At 48.7% G+C, this 25683-nt stretch overlaps 1 protein-coding gene across 3 annotated transcripts in view; it reads left to right on the top strand.

Moving 5' to 3' along the window:
• The window catches only part of adamts17 (ADAM metallopeptidase with thrombospondin type 1 motif, 17), a 151854-nt gene that overhangs the window by 43295 nt on the left and 82876 nt on the right, over positions 1-25683 (top strand). For all 3 annotated transcript variants that reach the window (XM_045210026.1, XM_045210024.1, XM_045210025.1), the window contains exon 7: positions 12734-12777. In XM_045210026.1, the coding sequence (XP_045065961.1) occupies positions 12734-12777 (44 nt within the window). The remainder of the gene's footprint in view (positions 1-12733; positions 12778-25683) is intronic.

Raw genomic sequence — 25683 nt, 5'->3', positions numbered from 1 at the left:
TGGGTTTCTGGATCAGACTTTTGGGAAATCTGTCAAATTGGCAGATTATTTTGATGTTGATAAGTTTGTGAGGTCAGCTGTGATGTTACAGAAGACGGTGGGGTTAGACCAGTTGAGTGAGAAGAAGCGGTTTCGCTTGAGGAAATGTGTTACTGCTGTTGCAGCAGCAAAAGATGGTGGGAAACGTGGTCAGGTTAAGAGAACATTTAAATAATGATGATGATTATGCCTCATAGGGTGTTTTATTCTCTTTGTCTGGTTTCTCTGTGGTATCTTCTGCTTTTCCTTTTTATTTTCTATATGGGGATACTAAGGGTAGGTTCTCTCTGTGTACTGAACAGTTGTTACACGGTCTTCCTCAATTGGGACCTGAGCAAAGAGTCGTATTGGACTCTGACATTACACTGCAAGAGCTGTCCACAGCAGTTATGCAGCTCTCAACAGGCCGAGCCCCTGGCATTGATGGTTTACCATCTGAGTTTTATAAGCACTTTTGGGGTCTATTGGGGAGGATTTTATGAAGTGGTGTGTGAATCTTTTCATGAGGGCTCTCTTCCTGTATCTTGTCAACGTGCGGTACTTTCACTGTTGCCAAAAAAGGCGGATTTGGCTCTCATAAAAATTGGAGACCTGTTGCTTTGCTGTGTGCAGAATATAAAATTGTTTCTAAATGTCTCTCAAACAGGTTGAAATTGTATCTGGGATTGTTGGTCCACAAGGACCAGTCCTACTGTGTACCTGTTGTTGACAACTTGTTTCTAATAAGAGATGTTTTAGACATTTGTAAACTGTCTGATGTAAATGTGGGTTTACTTTCTCTGGATCAGGAGAAGGCTTTTGATCGTGTGGACCACCAGTACTTGTTTAAAACAATGAAAGCCTTTGGGTTTGGGGATGTTTTTTTGTCTTGGATGAATTTACTGTATGCTGGAGCCTCGTGTATGGTGAAGGTGGGGGGTGGTTTGAGTTGCCCCATCCCTGTCCAAAGGGGCATCAGGCAGGGATGCCCAATTTCAGGGCAGTTATATAGTCTAGCGATTGAACCAATGCTTTGTTTTTTAAGGGCGAAGCTTACTGGTTTCTCTGTGCCAGGTGTAATGAAGGGTCCCACGATAGCACTGTCTGCGTATGCAGATGACGTGACAGTTTTTATTACAGGGGGTGAGGATGTTAAGGTTCTCTCAAACGCTTTAAAGGTTGTGATGTCACGAGGCTGTGTCCTGGAGGGACGTTACATCCCCTGAGGTGGCTGCAAACCCAGACAGCTATGGCTCCATCTGCTGGTATGGTCGGGAACTCCACCCCTCTATGGCCAATCTTCCCACGCAGCTGGGAAACAAATGAGGAGCTGATGAGCTGAAGGTTTGGGAAGGGAAGAGACACACTGAGGGAGTGTGTGGGGGTGAAGAGACACAGTCTCCAACCTGGGCTCTCTGGAGGACAAGAGTGCTGCACGTCCACTTCCATGAGGAATATAAGGATTTGGAGATACTTACCTTTGGGAAATACTCACCTTTGGATATATGCACCTGTGGAAATACGTGAGAGACATTTGGAAGGACTTTTTGCTGGGTTGGCCCTAGCTGCAACGTGGACTACAGTAAGGCTGGGGAAAAGTTATCTGAGCTAGTGAGAATTAGTGATTTTGGATGTGGAAGAGACATCCCTGAACTGTTAACCCTTAAAGAGCCACAAGAGAACAGAATTTTGTTATATTTTCGTTAATTTCCCAAGACCTATAATAAAATCCTTGTTTTGTTTGAACCTTGTCTCCTTGCACTACTTGAGCAATCCCGCTGAAAGCTGTGTAGCCTCTCGTGACGTCACAGATGGTGGAGAATACGGGCACGCTCAAGCGTTAATAGTGCATGTCAGAGGAGGATACCGAAGGTTTGATCACCCAGTTTTCCAAGTTGGCCGTAGGCTCCCCGCCCGACTGAAATGGAGGACATATTGAAAGCCCTTGTTGCTGGCCAGCAAGCCCAGATGCAAGCAAACGTGGCTCTCTTGGAGGAGCAAAAGAAAGCCAACCTTCTGAAGGCAGAGGAATTGCAGTTGCAGAGACAGAGGTTGTCCAAAATACCCGCCCAATAAAGGCAAGTGACTTTATATCTAAGATGGAGCTACCGATGACATTGAGGCATACCTGCATGCATTTGAGGCCACGGCCACTAGGGAAGCCTGGCCCCAGCAACAGTGGGTTGGTCTGTTAGCCCCCTTTCTAACCGGGGAATCGCTGAATGCTGTCGGGGACCTGGGCCCTGACCAGGTTACTGACTATGATGCCCTGAAGTCTGAGATCCTCAGCAGATATGGACTCACAAAGTTTGGTATGGCCCAGCGCTTTCACAGCTGGACCTTCCAACCAGACCAACCTCCTCGGGCGCAGATGCATGAACTTGTCCGAATCGCAAGGAAATGGCTGGATCCGCAGAGGAATACAGCAGCGGCGGTGGTGGAGGCCGTTGTGGTGGATCGTTACCTACGCGCCCCTGCCTTATGATGCAAAACGGTTCATCAGTCAACAGGCCTTGACCACGGCTGATCTGACCGTGGAAGCTGTGGAAAAGTACCAGGCCACAGCGGAGATGCTGAATGCTTCCCGAAAAGACCCCAGGAGTGCGGCCCCACCACAAATGGGAAGAACCCGTCCAAAGGACCCCCAAGGTCTCGAACCCAGCCACGTCAGGACTTATCCCGGCTCCAGTGGGAGCCAGAAACCAGGCGGGTCCAAGAAGAGTACACCAGGAGGGGGAAACTCGACAGTGTTACCGGTGTGGGGAGATGGGACATATCTCCTGGCAGTGTGGGAAACCAGCCGATGAACCTATGCCCACTGCGAGTCCTCCAGCTCAGCACCCACACACCGTTTTGCCTCGCTCTTGGGAGTCGTAGATGGCGGCCCAGATCGACCCCCCACCTGCCCGGTAACTGTGAATCACCATGATGTGGAGGCCTTACTGGATTCTGGTAGCCGGGCCACCCCTGGTGCGTAAGGATTTGGTGGGCCCTAACGTGTCTGACCCGGGGAAAGTCCTCCCAGTTTCCTGTGTCCATGGGGACACCAGAGAATACCCCATTACTGAACTTACAATGACCAGCACACGGGGAACCATACACACGACGCGGGGGTGGTTGATTCCCCTCCCCGTCCCTGTCCTAATTGGACGAGACTGCCCAGCCTTTTACCCACTCTGGAGAGAGTCTCAGGAGAGGATAACCCGAGTACCTCGGAAACGGAGAGGCAAGACTCATCCTGGGAAGGCTCCGGTGCAATCCTCCGAGTTACTCACTCCCGCCGGGCTCTGATAGGGATGGCAGGTGCCAGACCGACACAGAGACGGAGCTACAGAATCTGGACAAAGAACTGTCTGGTCTGAAGGGGACCGCTGAGAGGTATCGTTTGTTAAAGCAACAGTTAGACATGAAGACAGAAGAGTTAGATATCCTCCAGGCTAAACTCCAACAGAGCTCCTTCCCTAAGCAACAGGAGGAGCTGGAGAGGCTGCGTGAGGACCATCGAGGAGTGTGAGGAGACCCTGCGCAGTAGTAAGGAGGTCCAGAAGAAGGCAGAGGAGAAGTACAAGGTGTTGGAGAACAAGATGAAGAATGCGGAGGCAGAGAGAGAAAGGAACTGAAAGCTGCTCAACAGAAGCTAAACTCTGCTAAAACCAAGGCTGATGCGTTCAGTAAGAAACTCAAGGAGAGACAACAGGAGGCTGAGTCCCTGGTCCTAGAGGTGGAGGAGTTGAAGAGAGAGCAGGCTGGCAAGCACCACGGCAATGCGGACGCCCTCTCCCGCGTGAGCCCTTCGCTGCCTTTACCGACGAGGACGTCGGTCCCGAGGAGGGGGATGTGTATGTCACGAGAGGCTGTGTCCTGGAGGGACGTTACATCCCCCTGAGGTGGCTGCAAACCCAGACAGCTATGGCTCCATCTGCTGGTATGGTCGGGAACTCCACCCCTCTATGGCCAATCTTCCCACGCAGCTGAAACAAATGAGAGCTGATGAGCTGAAGGTTTGGGAAGGGAAGAGACACACTGAGGGAGTGTGTGGGGGTGAAGAGACACAGTCTCCAACCTGGGCTCTCTGGAGGACAAGAGTGCTGCACGTCCACTTCCATGAGGAATATAAGGATTTGGAGATACTTACCTTTGGGAAATACTCACCTTTGGATATATGCACCTGTGGAAATACGTGAGAGACATTTGGAAGGACTTTTTGCTGGGTTGGCCACTAGCTGCAACGTGGACTACAGTAAGGCTGGGGAAAAGTTATCTGAGCGAGTGAGAATTATGATTTTGGATGTGGAAGAGACATCCCTGAACTGTTAACCCTTAAAGAGCCACAAGAGAACAGAATTTTGTTATATTTTCGTTAATTTCCCAAGACCTATAATAAAATCCTTGTTTTGTTTGAACCTTGTCTCCTTGCACTACTTGAGCAATCCCGCTGAAAGCTGTGTAGCCTCTCGTGACGTCACAAGGTGTATGAGGGGGCCTCCTCAGCTAGAGTCAATTGGGGAAAGAGTGAAGCGCTGTGGGCAGGTCAGCTTCAGATGGGGTCCGCTCCACAGTTACCAGGGGGGCTTCAGCGGGGCAGAGATGGGATGAAGACTTTGGGGGTTTTTCTAGGCTCCGATGTCTTTCAGAAAAAGAACTGGGAGGGTGAGGTGGAGAATGTGTGTGCCAGACTTTCAAGATGGAAATGGGTGCTGCCCCAGCTGTCTTATAGGGGAAGGGTACTGGTAGCTAATAATCTTGCTGCCTCTACCCTGTGGCACAGACTAATGATTTTGCAGCCACCAAAGGGTCTGATACAAGAGCTTCAGAGGACCCTAGTCAATTTCTTCTGGTCTGGACAACACTGGATTAAAGCTGCAGCCCTGTACCTGCCACTGCACGAGGGTGGGCAAGGCCTGGAGGACATTTCCTCTAGGATCATGGCTTTCCGGCTTCAAGCAGCCCATAGACTGTTGTACAGTGACGGTTCTAGCTGGGTTGACACAGCCTACACATTGATGAGGAGAGGTGGCTGTTTGGGCTTAGACAAGCACCTTTTCCTCTTAAAGCTGGAGGGGGGTGTGTTGCCTGGCCTGACTCCATTTTATGAGTCTGTTATGCAGGCTTGGAGAGTTCTGGTCAAGTCCCGTAAGGCCTGCACGCCACCAGGGATGTGGCTTTTTGAAGAGCCTCTTTTTCACAACACTGCCACCAATCCCGTGTTCTGGGTTCAGCTAGCCTACGTTCATGCCTGTTAGGCGTGGGGTGTACTAAGCTGGGTCATCTGATGCGGAACAGGAATAGGTCGTTGGAGGAACTGGGAGAAAGAGCGGGGATCCGATTGTCTCGCCTACTGAGGAAGGTTGTCGCTGAGGTCTGTGACTCCTTGCCAGTACTTCATCTGCAGTATGTGACTGACACTTCCAATTCTGATCGGTGGAAGGAGGGTCTGGATTATGTGTTCCCTGCACTCCTGAGTGGCGCAGTGGTCTAAGGCACTGCATCGCAGTGCTAACTGTGCCACTAGAGATCCTGGTTCGAATCCAGGCTCTGTCGCAGCCGGCCGCGACCGGGAGACTCATGGGTGGCGCACAATTGGTCCAGGGTAGGGGAGGGAATGGCCGGCAGGGATGTAGCTCAGTTGATAGAGCATGGCGTTTGCAACGCCAGGGTTGTGGGTTCGATTCCCACGGGGGGCCAGTATAAAAAAATAAAAAAATGTGTATTCACAAACTGTAAGTCGCTCTGGATAAGAGCGTCTGCTAAATGACTTAAATGTAAAATGATTGTTAGTGCTGCAGCGGGGCCATTCTAGGAGGACGTGGGGATACTGCTTTCCTTCGATACCCTGGAGCTGGGGGAGTTCAAGGAGGTGGGAAAGAAGGCCATGTACAGAATATGTGTAAAGGTGTCCCATGCCTCTTCCCTGGAAGGGGTAAAATCGACGAGGTGTGCTTGGTCCAGGTGCCTCCCCAAAAGGCTGTTGGCGATCATTATACAAACTGCCTATTGATAAGAGGACAGCTGACCTCCAATGGAGGATAATACATGGAGCCATAGCCACCAACATGTATCTGGTACACCTGGATCCTACTGTTGGGGAGGGGTGTCCATTCTGTGCTGAGTCTGAAACTCTGTTTTTACAGTGTCCCAGGTTGGTCGGGATGATTGACCTGATCACTAATTGGTTCTCAACGTTGGGAGAGGTTTTCTCTTCCCAACTGTATATATTTGGGCCAAAGTACAGGTTTAGTCAAAACGGTGTAGTTGTGTTGCTTAATTTTGTGTTAGGGCAGCAAAATTAGCGATATGGAAGACCCGAAAGAACAGTATTCGGGGACAGGGGTCTGTGGATGTGGTGGGAATGCTGGAGGGAATGTTGGCAGCGAGACTAAGGGTTGAGTTTGCCTATTATAAACGTGTCAACAATATTGATCTGTTTATGAGTATATGGGGTATTCAGAGGCTGTTGTGTTTAGTTACTGTGGAGGAGGAATTGGAGTTGTGTTTTTAATTGATGTGTAACTATGAGTATTTATTGTGTGGTGGGCTCCCAGACCCAATAAAGATTATTTAAAAACTCTCTCTCTCTCTCTCTCTCTCTCTCTCTCTCTCTCTCTCTCTCTCTCTCTCTCTCTCTCTCTCTCTCTCTCTCTCTCTCTCTCTCTCTCTCTCTCTCTCTCTCTCTCTCTCTCTCTCTCTCTCTCTCTCTCTCTCTCTCTCTCTCTCTCTCTGTCCTATCTGATTCTTCTTCCTGTCTGTAAAGCTGTAGCATAAGTTGCTTTTCTTCGTAGCCATGATGGTTTATAATCAGTTAGCCCATTTAGCCCAATGACATCTCTCTTACACGCATGCGAACACACACATACACACACTCGCATACCTAATTCTTGATGAGGTATTATGACCTGTTCTAATTTGGGCTGGGAGGTAAAAGGGTTAATTTGGTTTAAATAAGCGTTGATGTAGCCTGTCAGAACATATCCTGTCATCCTGCACTGTAAAAAAAAATCTACTTGTTTCAACTAAATATGATTAAGTAACTGGTTCCACAGCCTTTTTTTTGTTTACTGAACTTTTCGGTCAAAGTGTTACCTGAACATAACATTTTCAGCTGGCTCAAACTTGTCCGAAAAACGTAGGCAAAATGTCTGTCAACTTAGAATGTTTTTGCTCAATCAGTCTCATATCTTAATTCAACTAGAAATACAATGCTTTTAACATACAATGTTTTCAACTTACATATTTGACACACGTTGACTACATTGTGCATGTTCATTCAACATGTCCTCACCTGGGATTTGAACTCACAACCTCTTGGTTCACAACATTCCAATCTTCCTGCTACGGCAACATGTCTGTGTAAGTAACTCATTTCACATGTATTGCTACACTTTGCAGTTCAAAGTAAATCTCAGATCTGTTAAAAGTACACTCAAGAAAAACTATTTTATTGATCATAGTGATTAAGGAGTAACATTAAAACAGAGTAATATGCTCCACCAACATTAGATAACTATACAGCAAAATCTAAAATTGCTTAAATAAGTAAATCAAATCAGTGATGAGAGAATAGTCAGATTAACTCATAATTGACACATACATGGTGGCGTAGCAGGAAGATCGCAATGCCATGACCCAAGAGGTTGTGAGTGCAAATCCCAGGTGAGGACATGTTGAATAATAGTTACTGTATAATGAACATGCACAATGTTTATGTCCAAGTATGTAAGTTGAAATCATAGTGTTAAAAACACTGTGTGTGTGTAACTAATTCCACAGCCTAATAATTTCTAGTTGAATAAACAATTGAGCAAACACATCATTTTAAGTTGACTGAATTTTTGCCTATGTTTTCTCATGTTGGAGCTAAGTTTGGGCCAACTAAAAATTTTATGTTCAGGTAACACTTTGACCGAAAAGTTGAGTAAACAAAAAAAAGGCTGTGGAACCAGTTACTTAATAATAATAATTTGAAACAACTAGATTTGTGGGTATTTGTTTTTACAGTGTGCACCCTGAGTAAAGGGGGATGAAGGAAGGAGGAAGAGGAGGAGAGGAGCGTTCAACACAGAGAAGTCTTTTGTTCTGTTGGGGTGGTTGTAGTGCAACTGATCCCTAACCACGCTCAGAAGGGATTCTCTGTGAATACAGGAGTGTTCAGGATCCACATCTGTCCATCTCTGAGCGCTGCTCGCCAGGAGTCAGGAGGAGAGGAGAAGGGAGGAGGAGACAGGAAGGAGAGGGGAGGCGAGAGGAGAAGAGAGGGGAGGGGAGAGGAGGCGAGAGGAGAGGGGAGAGGAGATTAGAGCGTGTCACTTCGTGCTCCGGTTTCCCTTCTCGCTGACGGCAGAGCTGGCTGGGCTGAGCTGGCTGGGCTGAAACGACGTGTGTGTGTATCTGTCTGGGATGTGTGTCTGCTGTACTGTAACACTCAGAGAGGAGAGAGGTAATCTCTATGTCACGCCTGTCACTGTAGACTTCCTCGTCTCCAACAACTAATTACCTGCCTCTCAGGAGATTACATGACATGTGATACTGTCCTGGATCTGTCTGAGACGGTCTAATGTCTGCCTATATGCTCTCAGTGTGTAACTGATACTACACTAGTTGGATCATTTCTAGGGATTCGGGAGACATCTTAACAGGAAATAATAACTGTGTTCACCGTGTCCCCCTCTCCTTATCTCTGTCTCCCCCCCGCTCCCCTCCGCCCTGCATCCCCCTCGTCATGCCCTCTCCCTGTCTCTCACTCTCCTCCTCCTCTCCTCCTCAAACCAGTGTTCTGTGTCTGCAGCTGGCTCGTCAGCCCCCCAGCTGTTTGTTAAATCCACGTTACCTCGCAGTCACAGACAGTCCATGCAATCAGACCAGGAAGGTAGCGGTATAACCCATTACTAGCTATTTGAAGTTAGTGGGATATGTAGCAGACTGGAGGGGGGGAGAGAGAGAGGGAGGGGAGGGAGGGGGAGTGACAGAGGGGGATAAAGGTATTGGTGGCCCCAACAGGAATCGAACCCACAACCCTTTTTGTTGTAAGAGCCATGCTCTACCAACTGAGCCACACAGGACAACTTCCTCTTCAGTGTTCTCAGTGTGGTCTAGTACAGCAGTTTTGACTCTGAATCAGTACAGCAGTCTGCCTAGGATGAAATCACACCCCTCTACTCCCTCCTCACCTGTTAGTCATGGTCTTCAAATGAACCTCCACTCTCCCAAATCATAGGGTTACTAGTGGCAGTGACCCACCACTGCACTGCCACTCCCCTAACATACAGTTGAAGTCGGAAGTTTACATACACTTAGGTTGGAGTCATTAAAACTTGTTTTTCAACCACTCAACAAATTTCTCGTTAACAAACTATAGTTTTGGCAAGTCGGTTAGGACATCTACTTTTGTGCATGACACAAGGTAATTTTTCCAACAATTGTTTACAGACAGATTATTTCACTTATAATTCACTGTATCACAATTCCAGTAGGTCAGAAGTTTACATACACTAAGTTGACTGTGCCTTTAAACAGCTTGGAAAATTCCAGGAAATGATGTCATGGCTTTAGAAGCTTCTGATAGGCTAATGGACATAATTTGAGTCAATTGGAGGTGTACCTGTGGATGTATTTCAAGGCCTACCTTCAAACTCAGTGCCTCTTTGCTTGACATCATGGGAAATCAAAAGAAATCAGCCAAGATCTCAGAAAAAAATGTATAGACCTCCACAAGTCTGGTTCATCCTTGGGAGCAATTTCCAAATGCCTGAAGGTACCATGTTCATCTGTACAAACAATAGTACGCAAGTATAAACACCATGGGACCACGCAGCCGTCATACCGCTCAGGAAGGAGACGCGTTCTGTCTCCTAGAGATGAACGTACTTTGGTACGAAAAGTGCAAATCAATCCCAGAACAACAGCAAAGGACCTTGTGAAGATGCTGGAGGAAACGGGTACAAAAGTATCTATATCCACAGTAAAACGAGTCCTATATCGACATAACCTGAAAGGCCACTCAGCAAGGAAGAAGCCACTGCTCCAAAACTGCCATAAAAAAGCCAGACTACGGTTTACAACTGCACATGGGGACAAAGATCGTACTTTTTTGAGAAATGTCTTCTGGTCTGATGAAACAAAAATATAACTGTTTGGCCATAATGACCATTGTTATGTTTGGAGGAAAAAAGGGGGTGCCTTGCAACCCGAAGAACACCATCCCAACCGTGAACCACGGGGGTGGCAGCATCATGCTGTGGGGGTGCTTTGCTGCAGGAGGGACTGGTGCACTTCACAAAATAGATGGCATCATGAGGAAGGATATATTGAAGCAACATCTCAAGACATCAGTCAGGAAGTTAAAGCTTGGTTGCAAATGGGTCTTCCAAATGGACAATGACCCCAAGCATACTTCCAAAGTTGTGGCAAAATGGCAGGTATTGGAGTGACCATCACAAAGCCCTGACCTCAATCCTATAGAAAATGTGTGGGCAGAACTGAAAAAGCATGTGCGAGCAAGGAGGCCTACAAATCTGACTCAGTTACACCAGCTCTGTCAGGAGGAATGGGCCAAAATTCACCCAACTTATTGTGGGAAACTTGTGGAAGGCTACCCGAAACGTTTAACCCAAGTTAAACAATTTAAAGGCAATGCTACCAAATACAAATTGAGTGTATGTAAACTTCTGACCCACTGGGAATGTGATGAAAGAAATAAAAGCTGAAATAAATAATTCTCTCTGCTATTATTCTTACATTTCACATTCTTAAAATAAAGTGGTGATCCTAACTGACCTAAGACAGGGAATTTTTACTAGGATTAAATGTCAGGAATTGTGAAAAACTGAGTTTAAATGTATTTGGCTAAGGTGTATGTAAACTTCTGACTTCAACTGTAGGAACTTCACTGTCACACACCACACACACCACACACACCACACCACACCACACACACCAAACCACACCACACCACACCACACACACCACACCACACCACACCACACCACACCACACCACACCACACACAGAGTAAGTAGAGGAAGTGCAGTAGACTGATTTAGATCCTGATGAGGTTTGGTGGGTCAGTGGTGTTGGAGGCAGCAGCTGCCCTTAGCCTTCTAGCATGGAGGGAGTGGGTAGTAGGGGTCTCATCTGTGTGTGTGGTGCGTATGTGGTGTGTGTGTGTGTGTGTGTGTGTGTGTCTGCATGTGTCTTTGTCTGCGTGCATGTGTTTGTGTGTGTGTGTGTGTGTGTGCGTTGGCTCAGGCTTGTTAACAGACTTCAAAGGCATCTCTGGTTTGAACCCACCTTGACCTTACAGATGGGTCATTAACAGTGTTTTACTAACCGGACCACTGTAGAGGTGCAGATCTTTAAACTGTAGAGGTGGGGCAGATCTTTAAACTGTAGAGGTGCAGATCTTTAAACTGTAGAGGTGCAGATCTTTAAACTGTAGAGGTGGGGCAGATCTTTAAACTGTAGAGGTGGGGCAGATCTGTAAACTGTAGAGGTGCAGATCTTTAAACTGTAGAGGTGCAGATCTTTAAACTGTAGAGGTGGGGCAGATCTGTAAACTGTAGAGGTGGGGCAGATCTGTAAACTGTAGAGGTGGGGCAGATCTGTAAACTGTAGAGGTGGGGCAGATCTGTAAACTGTAGAGGTGGGGCAGTACGCACCCAATACGCACCCTTTCTGTTCTGGTTAAAGTCTCTCTCTCTCTCTCTCTCTCTCTCTCTGTCTCTCTGTCTCTCTGTCTCTCTGTCTCTCTGTCTCTCTGTCTCTCTGTCTCTCTTGCTCTGTGTCCAAAATCTGTCTTGCCTACTACTTACAAAGTCACTCTCCACTCAGGCGTTCCCCAGTACAGTGTGAACAGAAAGCATGGCTACGTTCCAAATGGTAGCCTATTCCAATAGGGCTCTGGTTAAAGCAATGCACTATGTAGGGCATAGGGTGCCATTTGGTACGTAGACCATGTCAAATCACTGCTTAACAGTGGGGACAAAGAGGGTCCTGGGTTCTCAGTGGTGGGAATGAGAGTCCCTGCCTTGTCTGCCTGCGTGTACTGGAACGGGCCTTACATGGGTAGGCCGGTCCCCATGGTAACCAACATAAGCTGTGTGTGTGTGTGTGTGTGTGTGTATGTGTCTGTGACTATGCCACAGCGAAGGAGCCGTGGAATGTTTGAGTTGAGGGCTGCTCTTTGTCCAGCATGAACTACAGTACATAGATTAGGGAGAACTATTCAATCACGGTGCATTGAACGTTAACCTCTCTATGTAACACAATTCTGGTGTAACGTTGATAGCAAATGGAAGGGAACATTTCCACTTAAGTCATTTTTTCACTTGGTCATGAATTGATGTCAATGGGAGACTAAGTGAAAATTCAACTGAAGTGGAAGTGAGGATTCAACTGGTGGATTGAACTAATTATACCCAATTAACCATTTTAAAGCGTGCATGAACAAAGAAATTGTAATTTTTTTAGATTCCTTCAAACATCTTTTGGGTTTATGTTTCTCTTTTCAACACTCTGGGTGAAGTTTCCCTTAGGGACAGATCTAGGATCAGCTTCCCCTCCCCAATCCTAACCTTTACGATCAGTGTGGAAAATGCTAAACTCACCCAGATCAGTATCCATGGGAAGCTTCACCCCTCATCCTTATCAACACAGTAGCATTGCAGTGTGAGGTTAGATGGACTGAACTTGTTATAATACTGTTTTTACCGTCTCGTTGCAGGACTGACTTCTGCGTGCACAAAGACCAGCCCTGTGACACAGTGGGTGAGGAATCACAACCGTATGTGTGTGTGTGTCTGTATTGAAATAGTCTGTCTGTGGCCCTTGGTGACCTCTGAGATTCCTGTCCCCTGAAAAGGATAAGCAGGTGACATTTCAACCTGCCTGGTCTGTGAGAACCTCTCAAGTACACATACGCGCACACACACACACACACACACACACACACACACACACACACACACACACACACACACACTTTGGAGATAAAACCACACGCGCACTGCAGATAAGACCCTGTTGTAATCTGTCTGTCTCTGTCGCACCACTGTAACTGTAATCTGTCTCTCTACCGCCCCACTGTAACTGTAATCTGTCTCTCTCCCACCCCACTGTAACTGTAATCTGTCTCTCTACCGCCCCACTGTAACTGTAATCTGTCTGTCTCTGTCGCCCCACTGTAACTGTAATCTGTCTGTCTCTCCCGCACCACTGTAACTGTAATCTGTCTCTCTCCCACCCCACTGTAACTGTAATCTGTCTCTCTCCCACCCCACTGTAACTGTAATCTGTCTCTCTCCCACCCCACTGTAACTGTAATCTGTCTCTCTCCCGCCCCACTGTAACTGTAATCTGTCTGTCTCTCTACCGCCCCACTGTAACTGTAATCTGTCTGTCTCTGTCGCCCCACTGTAACTGTAATCTGTCTGTCTCTCCCGCACCACTGTAACTGTAATCTGTCTCTCTCCCACCCCACTGTAACTGTAATCTGTCTCTCTCCCGCCCCACTGTAACTGTAATCTGTCTCTCTCCCACCCCACTGTAACTGTAATCTGTCTCTCTCCCACCCCACTGTAACTGTAATCTGTCTCTCTACCGCCCCACTGTAACTGTAATCTGTCTGTCTCTGTCGCCCCACTGTAACTGTAATCTGTCTGTCTCTCCCGCACCACTGTAACTGTAATCTGTCTCTCTCCCACCCCACTGTAACTGTAATCTGTCTCTCTCCCGCCCCACTGTAACTGTAATCTGTCTGTCTCTCCCGCCCCACTGTAACTGTAATCTGTCTCTCTCCCACCCCAATGTAACTGTAATCTGTCTCTCTCCCGCCCCACTGTAACTGTAATCTGTCTCTCTCCCACCCCACTGTAACTGTAATCTGTCTCTCTACCGCCCCACTGTAACTGTAATCTGTCTGTCTCTGTCGCCCCACTGTAACTGTAATCTGTCTGTCTCTCCCGCACCACTGTAACTGTAATCTGTCTCTCTCCCACCCCACTGTAACTGTAATCTGTCTCTCTCCCGCCCCACTGTAACTGTAATCTGTCTGTCTCTCCCGCCCCACTGTAACTGTAATCTGTCTCTCTCCCACCCCAATGTAACTGTAATCTGTCTCTCTCCCGCCCCACTGTAACTGTAATCTGTCTCTCTCCCACCCCACCCCACTGTAACTGTAATCTGTTTCTCTCCCACCCCACTGTAACTGTAATCTGTCTCTCTCCCACCCCACTGTAACTGTAATCTGTTTCTCTCCCGCCCCACTGTATCTGTAATCTGTCTCTCTCCCACCCCACTGTAACTGTAATCTGTTTCTCTCCCACCCCACTGTATCTGTAATCTGTCTGTCTCTCCCACCCCACTGTAACTGTAATCTGTCTCTCTCCCACCCCACTGTAACTGTAATCTGTCTCTCTCCCACCCCACTGTAACTGTAATCTGTCTCTCTCCCGACCCCACTGTAACTGTAATCTGTCTCTCCCACCCCACTGTAACTGTAATCTGTCTCTCTCTCGCCCCACTGTAACTGTAATCTGTCTCTCTCCCACCCCACTGTAACTGTAATCTGTCTCTCTCCCACCCCACTGTAACTGTAATCTGTCTCTCTCCCACCCCACTGTAACTGTAATCTGTCTCTCTCCCACACCACTGTAACTGTAATCTGTCTCTCTCCCACCCCACTGTAACTGTAATCTGTCTCTCTACCGCCCCACTGTAACTGTAATCTGTCTCTCTCCCGCCCCACTGTAACTGTAATCTGTCTCTCTCCCGCCCCACTGTAACTGTAATCTGTCTCTCTCCCGCCCCACTGTAACTGTAATCTGTCTCTCTCCCACCCCACTGTAACTGTAATCTGTCTCTCTCCCACCCCACTGTAACTGTAATTATGTCAGTGACAGACATGGTTAAAAGACCAAGAGGTCAGTGTGTGTGTACATGCGTGTGTATGTGCAATGTGCGTGTGTGTGTCGCTCTGTGTGTGTGTTTGTGTGTGTGTGTGTGTGTGTGTGTGTGTGTGGTTTAACTGCTACAGCTCAGCGGTTTACATAGCAGCGTTCCAGCATGAAATCCCCATTCCCATTCCCTGTGTATCTGTCTTATGGAATGGCATTAAGGCATTCCCAGTGTATCTGTCCTATGGAATGGCATTAAGGCATTTCCAGTGTATCTGTCCTATGGAATGGCATTAAGGCATTTCCAGTGTATCTGGCCTATGGAATGGCATTAAGGCATTCCCAGTGTATCTGGCCTATGGAATGGCATTAAGGCATTCCCAGTGTATCTGGCCTATGGAATGGCATTAAGGCATTCCCAGAATGAAGCACCTGTGTGCTCCCATTCTCCTGGGTGGGCTGGGGCCGAGCTTCCCACAGCAGAATATTGAGAGACAAAGACCACAGACACCCTACCACTTCTACCCCTTACCTCTGTACCCCAGACCCCCTAACCCCCCCTACCTAGATCCCCTACCTCTGTACCCCAGACCCCCTAACCCCCCTACCTAGATCCCTTACCTCTGTACCCCAGACCCCCTAACCTCCCCTACCTAGATCCCTTACCTCTGTACCCCAGACCCCTAACCCCCCTACCTAGATCCCCTACCTCTGTACCCCCAGACCCCTAACCCCCCTACCTAGATCCCCTACCTCTGTACCCCAGACCCCCTAACCCCCTACCTAGATCCCCTACCTCTGTACCCCAGACCCCCTAACCCCCTACCTAGATCCCCTACCTCTGTACCCCCAGACCCCCTAACCTCCCCTACCTAGATCCCCTACCTCTGTACCCCAGACCCCCTAACCCCCCTACCTAGATCCCTTACCTCTGTACCCCCAGACCCCCTAACCCCCTACCTAGATCCCTTACCTCTGTACCCCCAGACCCCTAACCCCCCTACCTAGATCCCCTACCTCTGTACCCCAGACCCCCTAACCCCCTACCTAGATCCCTTACCTCTGTACCCCAGACCCCCTAACCTCCCCTACCTAGATCCCTTACCTCTGTACCCCAGACCCCCTAACCTGTATGCACTCACTAATTGTAAGTCGCTCTGGATAAGAGCGTCTGCTAAATGACTAAAATGTAAATGTACCCTCTACCACTACTACCCCCTACCACTACTACCCTCTACCACTACTACCCTCTACCACTACTACCCTCTACCACTACTACCCCCTACCACTACTACCCTCTACCACTACTACCCCCTACCACTACTACCCCCTACCACTACTACCCCCTACCACTACTACCCTCTACCACTACTACCCCCTACCACTACTACCCTCTACCACTACTACCCCCTACCACTACTACCCTCTAGCACTACTACCCTCTACCACTACTACCCTCTACCACTACTACCCTCTACCACTACTACCCCTCACCACTACTACCCTCTACCACTACTACCCCCTACCACTACTACCCCCTACCACTACTACCCCCTACCACTACTACCCCCTACCACTACTACCCTCTACCACTACTACCCCCTACCACTACTACCCTCTAGCACTACTACCCTCTACCACTACTACCCCCTACCACTACTACCCTCTACTACCCTCTACCACTACTACCCTCTACCACTACTACCCCCTACCACTACTACCCCCTACCACTACTACCCTCTACCACTACTACCCCCTACCACTACTACCCTCTACCACTACTACCCCCTACCACTACTACCCCCTACCACTACTACCCCTCTACCACTACTACCCCTCTACCACTACTACCCCCTACCACTACTACCCTCTACCACTACTACCCCCACCACTACTACCCCCTACCACTACTACCCTCTCACCACTACACCCCTCACCACTACTACCCTCTACCACTACTACCCCCTACCACAACTACCCCCTACCACTACTACCCCCTACCACTACTACCCCTACCACTACTACCCTCTACCACTACTACCCCTCTACCACTACTACCCCCTACCACAACTACCCCTACCACTACTACCCTCTACCACTACTACCCTCTACCACTACTACCCCCTACCACTACTACCCTCTACCACTACTACCCCCTACCACTACTACCCTCTACCACTACTACCCCCTACCACTACTACCCTCTACCACTACTACCCTCTACCACTACTACCCCCTACCACTACTACCCTCTACCACTACTACCCCCTACCACTACTACCCCCTACCACTACTACCCTCTACCACTACTACCCCCTACCACTACTACCCCCTACCACTACTACCCCCTACCACTACTACCCCCCTACCACTACTACCCTCTACCACTACTACCCCCTACCACTACTACCCTCTACCACTACTACCCCCTACCACTACTACCCCCTACCACTACTACCCCCTACCACTACTACCCTCTACCACTACTACCCCCTACCACTACTACCCTCTACCACTACTACCCCTACCACTACTACCCCCTACCACTACTACCCCTCTACCACTACTACCCCCTACCACTACTACCCTCTACCACTACTACCCTCTACCACTACTACCCTCTACCACTACTACCCTCTACCACTACTACCCTCTACCACTACTACCCCCTACCACTACTACCCCCTACCACTACTACCCCCTACCACTACTACCCCCTACCACTACTACCCTCTACCACTACTACCCCCCTACCACTACTACCCCCTACCACTACACCCACCACTCTACCACTAATCTACTCTTCTACCCTACTACTCTACCACTACTACCCCTCTACCACTACTACCCCCTACCACTACTACCCCTACCACTACTACCCTCTACCACTACTACCCCCTACCACTACTACCCTCTACCACTACTACCCCTCTACCACTACTACCCCCTACCACTACTACCCCCTACCACTACTACCCCCTACCACTACTACCCCTACCACTACTACCCCTCTACCACTACTACCCCTCTACCACTACTACCCCCTACCACTACTACCCTCTACCACTACTACCCCCTACCACTACTACCCCTCTACCACTACTACCCCCTACCACTACTACCCCTCTACCACTACTACCCTCTACCACTACTACCCCTCTACCACTACTACCCCCTACCACTACTACCCCTCTACCACTACTACCCCCTACCACTACTACCCTCTACCACTACACCCCCTACCACTACTACCCCCTGACCACTACTACCCCCTACCACTACTACCCTCTACCACTACCACCCCTACCACTACTACCCTCTACCACTACTACCCCCTACCACTACTACCCTCTACCACTACTACCCCCTACCACTACTACCCCTCTACCACTACTACCCCCTACCACTACTACCCCTACCACTACTACCCCCTACCACTACCACCCCCTACCACTACTACCCTCTACCACTACTACCCCCCTACCACTACTACCCCCTACCACTACTACCCCTCTACCACTACTACCCCCTACCACTACTACCCCCTACCACTACTACCCTCTACCACTACTACCCCCTACCACTACTACCCTCTACCACTACTACCCCCTACCACTACTACCCCTCTACCACTACTACCCTCTACCACTACTACCCCTCTACCACTACTACCCTCTACCACTACTACCCCACCACTACTACCCTCTACCACTACTACCCCTACCACTACTACCCCCCTACCACTACTACCCTCTACCACTACTACCCCCTACCACTACTACCCCTACCACTACTACCCCCTACCACTACTACCCCCTACCACTACTACCCCTACCACTACTACCCCCTACCACTACTACCCCCTACCACTACTACCCCTCTACCACTACTACCCCTACCACTACTACCCCCACCACTACTACCCTCTACCACTACTACCCCCTACCACTACTACCCTCTACCACTACTACCCCCTACCACTACTACCCCCTACCACTACTACCCCCTACCACTACTACCCCTCTACCACTACTACCCCCTACCACTACTACCCCCTACCACTACTACCCCTCTACCACTACTACCCCCTACCACTACTACCCTCTACCACTACTACCCCTCCCTCTACCACTACTACCCCCTACCACTACTACCCTCTACCACTACTACCCTCTACCACTACTACCCCCTACCACTACTACCCCCTACCACTACTACCCCTACCACTACTACCCTCTACCACTCCCTACCACTACTACCCTACCACTACTACCCTCTACCACTACTACCCCTCTACCACTACTACCCCCTACCACTACTACCCCCTACCACTACTACCCCCTACCACTACTACCCTCCTACCACTACTACCCCCTACCACTACTACCCTCTACCACTACTACCCCTACCACTACTACCCTCTACCACTACTACCCCCTACCACTACTACCCCCTACCACTACTACCCCTCACCACTGCTACCCCTTACCACTACTACCCCTCTACTACTACCCCCTACCACTACTACCCTCTACCACTACTACCCTCTACCACTATTACCCCCTACCACTACTACCCTCTACCACTACTACCCCCTACCACTACTACCCTCTACCACTACTACCCCCTACCACTACTACCCCCTACCACTACTACCCCTCTACCACTACTACCCCCTACCACTACTACCCCCTACCACTACTACCCCTACCACTACTACCCCCTACCACTACTACCCCCTACCACTACTACCCCCTACCACTACTACCCTCTACCACTACTACCCCCTACCACTACTACCCCCTACCACTACTACCCTCTACCACTACTACCCCCACTCTACCACTACTACCCCCTACCACTACTACCCCCTACCACTACTACCCCCTACCACTACTACCCCCTACCACTACTACCCCCCTACCACTACTACCCCCTACCACTACTACCCTCTACCACTACTACCCCCTACCACTACTACCCCCTACCACTACTACCCCCTACCACTACTACCCCTCTACCACTACTACCCCTACCACTACTACCCCCTACCACTACTACCCCTACCACTACTACCCTCTACCACTACTACCCCTCTACCACTACTACCCCCTACCACTACTACCCCCTACCACTACTACCCCCTACCACTACTACCCTCTACCACTACTACCCCCTACCACTACTACCCCCTACCACTACTACCCCACCTCTACCACTACTACCCTCTACCACTACTACCCCCTACCACTACTACCCCCTACCACTACTACCCCCCTACCACTACTACCCCCTACCACTACTACCCCCTACCCCTATCTCTACCACTACTACCCTCTACCACTACTACCCTCTACCACTACTACCCCCTACCACTACTACCCTCTACCACTACTACCCCCTACCACTACTACCCTCTACCACTACTACCCTCTACCACTACTACCCCCTACCACTACTACCCCCTACCACTACTACCCCCTACCACTACTACCCCCTACCACTACTACCCCCTACCCCTATCTCTACCACTACTACCCCCTACCACTACTACCCCCTACCACTACTACCCTCTACCACTACTACCCTCTACCACAGGGGTGTCAAAGTCAAATGGACGGAGGGCCAAATAAAAAATTTAGCTACAAGCCGAGGGCCGGACTGTTCGAATGTTCATTGAAAATTTTTTAAATGACGCATATAGTCTAGTGAACCTAATTGAACCTACTGAAAACCTAACAAATATATTCCAATATGATCAGATAAATAAAGCAATATTTTCTTATGGCTCTGTCAGTAATCTTTAATTTTCAACAGACACAAAAGACAAATTTCCTTTATATAAAAATCCCCATAACATGAACATTAAATGAAAGAAACCGGTATTCAAGGCACCATCAGTAGCCTATATTTTCTATTTTAGCAAAAAGTGGGCTAAATTTACTTCAAAGAAAAAAACAATAATAGCAATTTTCTATCATCCACTCAACTGAAATATTTTTAAAATATAATTGGATTGAAATACAATAAAATAAAGTGCAAAAATCTATTAATCAAAAACAACACTTTGTTTAAGGAGAAGTAACATGCAGTGAAAACAAATATTAAACTTTAACTTTTAAACTTGAACTGAGTAAAAACTCTAAATATGTGATTGCACAGTAATGTTCACTTGTTTGAGGTTGAGGGTGATACTTGGTGGTGTCCCATCTTTTCCACAAGTTCATCAATGTTCGGGGTAAGGCTCTGAGCTGAGGAAATCCTCAGAATTGAGTGGAGGTGTTCAGCACTACCTACTCAGTAAATGGCCGGGCTGATTTAGCGATCTCTTCTGCCAAAATAAAACTGGCCTTGACAGCAGCCTGGCCTTGTGATTTGGCTTTTTTGAACAGAGCCTGTCGAGATTTGAGGCCTCGTTTTAATTCCTCTGCCTTTTGTAGCCTTTGTTCCATGTCCATATTCTTGTTTTTGTCCGCGTGTTTCGTTTCATAATGTCGTCTCAGATTATACTCTTTCAGTACCGCCACACTTTCTCCACACAGAAGACACACAGGTTTTCCAGCTACCTCCGTGAACATATACTCCGACTCCCACCTTGTTTGAAACCCCCGGTTCTCAGTGTCCACCTTCCGTTTTGCCATTTTTGATGGGTATCTGAAAGTTAATTTTACTGTGATGCTGACGACTGCTGTGCCAATAAATATTGAAATGAAGCAGCCTACTGCTCGGTGCGTCACCGTTGCATTGTGGGAAATGTAGTATTGGTGCGTGTAAAAGATCTGCGGGCTGCCGGCTTGCTGCGGTCTGCGGGCCGGTTCTAATAATAAATCAAGATCATCCCAGGGGCCGTAAAAAACCTTCTCGCGGGCCGGATGTGGCCCGCGGGCCTTGACTCTGACATATGTGCTCTACCACTACTACCCTCTACCACTACTACCCTCTACCACTACTACCCCCTACCACTACTACCCCCTACCACTACTACCCTCTACCACTACTACCCCCTACCACTACTACCCCCTACCACTACTACCCTCTACCACTACTACCCCCTACCACTACTACCCTCTACCACTACTACCATTTAGGAACCAAACTTTGTCTCAGTGTGTCTGAAATTAGAGTAGGTCCTCTTTTTGTTCACCTGGAAATTCCAGGATTAACTTTACATCTAATTTATGACCAGGATCTCCCTGAAAGCCTCTGATGGTGTGCAGTGATAAACTCACCTGGCAGATGTGTTTGTGTGTGTGTGAGGAAGTTTGGCTTCCTCTGCTTTGAAGCCCTCTCATACTTTCTGCTGGTGTGTTTTCCTTGCCTGCAGCCATGGTTTGAGCTCCTTAGATCAAGATCTAACAGTAACTGTGCTGTGTGTGTGTGTCTTCTGTCTTCTCACATTGACCAACACCCCTGGTGGTATTATAAACATACCAACAAATACACTGCTCAGTGACCCTAGTCTGTTAATCCCTGACCCTCTCGGCCCTAGCCCAGTGACAGACCTGTTTCCACCCCTCCTCTAGTCTGTTAATCCCTGACCCTCTCAGCCCTAGCCCAGTGACAGACCTGTTTCCACCCCTCCTCTAGTCTGTTAATCCCTGACCCTCTCGGCCCTAGCCCAGTGACAGACCTGTTTCCATCCCTCCTCTAGTCTGTTAATCCCTGACCCTCTCGGCCCTAGCCCAGTGACAGACCTGTTTCCACCCCTCCTCTAGTCTGTTAATCCCTGACCCTCTCGGCCCTAGCCCAGTGACAGACCTGTTTCCATCCCTCCTCTAGTCTGTTAATCCCTGACCCTCTCAGCCCTAGCCCAGTGACAGACCTGTTTCCATCCCTCCTCTAGTCTGTTAATCCCTGACCCTCTCAGCCCTAGCCCAGTGACAGACCTGTTTCCACCCCTCCTCTAGTCTGTTAATCCCTGACCCTCTCGGCCCTAGCCCAGTGACAGACCTGTTTCCACCCCTCCTCTAGTCTGTTAATCCCTGACCCTCTCGGCCCTAGCCCAGTGACAGACCTGTTTCCACCCCTCCTCTAGTCTGTTAATCCCTGACCCTCTCGGCCCTAGCCCAGTGACAGACCTGTTTCCACCCCTCCTCTAGTCTGTTAATCCCTGACCCTCTCGGCCCTAGCCCAGTGACAGACCTGTTTCCACCCCTCCTCTAGTCTGTTAATCCCTGACCCTCTCGGCCCTAGCCCAGTGACAGACCTGTTTCCATCCCTCCTCTCTTCTTCTATTGATTTTTTTGTCCTTCATCCTCTCTTCTCATTCAGCCGTCTCTCTCCTCCTTTCAACAGCATGTTCTGACACGGATGTGGTCTGTTTATTCACGCTGAGTGCTTCCCTATCCACCTCCCTCCCTCCCTCCCTCCATCAAATCAAATCAAGCTTTGTTTATACAGCACATTTCAGATATAGAATGCAACGCAATGTGCTTTACAGGAAAAAAACTGGAAAAAACTATGACATTTATAGCTGAAATATTTACTACACAACAAACATTAGATTAAAAACAAAAGAATGACTCAAACTGAACAAGGAAAAGCAAAGCTAAAAATGTGTGTTTTAAGATCTCTTTTAAATATGTCCAGAGTTGTGGCCCCTCTCAGGTTCTCTGGCAGGCTATTCCAGAGGCTGGGGGCATAATAACTAAAGGCTGTCTCCATGCCTCTTGGTCCTAGGCTTTGGGCCAGTGCCAGAGGACCTGAGGGACCTATTGGGTACATAACTTAAAAGCATGTGCACAATCGTGGATTGATTTAAAAACCAATAAAATACTTTTAAAATTAATTATAAAACTCACAGGCAGCCAGTGAAGTGACCTTAAAATCGGTGTAATGTGTGCTCACCATCCCTCCCATGGGTATCTCATCCATGTTTTGGGATGATATAATATACGTTTTGAGGTGTTCAGAGGCCGATAGTGAGGTTGGGTTGTTTCAAAAGGGACCTTCGACCACTATCATCTACCATAATGGAAACATAGCCAGCTGAAAGCCCCTCTGATGTCATCATCTCAAAGGCTCTCCTGTCTGTCACTCCTAGGTCTCTCGTAGCACCCGTTGTGGTTCTTGTCTTTGGAATGAGTGTCTCTGTTAGCAGCAAAACATCAGTAAAAAGGAGATTACTCTGGATGACTCTGATTTGTCCTGTTTTCCTCAGTCTGTCTCAGTTCTGTACCTCATGCATTATTATCACCGTAATGGTGTGAAACCTGCAGCCACTAGTCATGCCTGGTCCTGCTATGTTCCAGACTGTATTACACAGTACCATTACTGTAAGGGTTAAACCTTCAATGCCTGGTCCTAATCTGTACCATAGCTGTAAGGGTTAAACATTATGCTAACCTCATGCTACATACAATGCTGTACCATAAATCTACTATCTACATGAGGTAATCTTCCTATAGGGAAGTTGAACGAGAACACTCCTGCTCTCTGTTCTCCTCTGCTGCTCCTACTGTATGCCATACTATAATCACAGGCTCATAAAAAGCTCTGTTCCCTCTCTCCACCTCTCCCCCTCTCCTTCCGTCTCCCCCCACCTCTCCCCACCTCTCCCCCTCTCCTTCCGTCTCTCCCCACCTCTGCCCACTTTATGTTCACCTAGAAAATCCAGTATCAACTTTTCATCAAATTTATGACCAGGATATCCCTGAGATCATCTGATGGTGTGCAGTGATAAACTCACCTGGCAGGTGTGTGTGTGTGTGTGTTTGTGTATGTGTTTGAAGAACCTTGTGTGTGTGAGGAATGCCTGGTCCTAATCTGTACCATAACTATAAGGGTTAAACCTTATGCTAACCTCATGCTACATACAATGCTGTACCATAAATCTACTATCTACATGAGGTCATCTTCCTATAGGGAACTTGAACGAGAACACTCCTGCTCTTTGTGCTCCTCTAAGAGTGTGTGTGTGGATGAATGTGTGAATGTGTGTGTGCCACTTTGACAGACTCCAATGGCTCCAATGCCTCTATCCCTCTCTCCACCTTTATCCCTCTCTCCACCTCTATCCCTCTCTCCACCTCTATCCCTCTCTCCACCTCTATCCCTCTCTCCACCTCTATCCCTCTCTCCACCTCTATCCCTCTTTCCACCTCTTTACCTCTCTCCACCTCTTTCCCCCTCTCCACCTCTTTCCCTCTCTCCACCTCTTTCCCTCTCTCCACCTCTTTCCCTCTCTCCACCTCTATCCCTCTCTCCACCTCTTTCCCTCTCTCCACCTCTTTCCCTCTCTCCACCTATTTCCCTCTCTCCACCTCTTTCCCTCTCTCCACCTCTATCCCTCTCTCCACCTCTTTCCCTCTCTCCACCTCTATCCCTCTCTCCACCTCTATCCCTCTCTCCACCTCTTTACCTCTCTCCACCTCTTTCCCCCTCTCCACCTCTTTCCCTCTCTCCACCTCTTTCCCTCTCTCCACCTCTTTCCCTCTCTCCACCTATATCCCTCTCTCCACCTCTATCCCTCTCTCCACCTCTATCCCTCTCTCCACCTCTTTACCTCTCTCCACCTCTTTCCCCCTCTCCACCTCTTTCCCTCTCTCCACCTCTTCCCCTCTCTCCACCTCTATCCCTCTCTCCACCTCTTTCCCTCTCTCCACCTCTATCCCTCTCTCCACCTCTTTCCCTCTCTCCACCTCTTTCCCTCTCTCCACCTCTTTACCTCTCTCCACCTCTTTCCCCCTATCCACCTCTTTCCCTCTCTCCACCTCTTTCCCTCTCTCCACCTCTTCCCCTCTCTCCACCTCTATCCCTCTCTCCACCTCTATCCCTCTCT

Source organism: Coregonus clupeaformis, chromosome 32 (genome assembly GCF_020615455.1).
Source record: "Coregonus clupeaformis isolate EN_2021a chromosome 32, ASM2061545v1, whole genome shotgun sequence".
In the NCBI taxonomy this organism is placed as follows: domain Eukaryota; kingdom Metazoa; phylum Chordata; class Actinopteri; order Salmoniformes; family Salmonidae; genus Coregonus; species Coregonus clupeaformis.
This window is presented reverse-complemented; position numbering and strand designations above follow the sequence as displayed.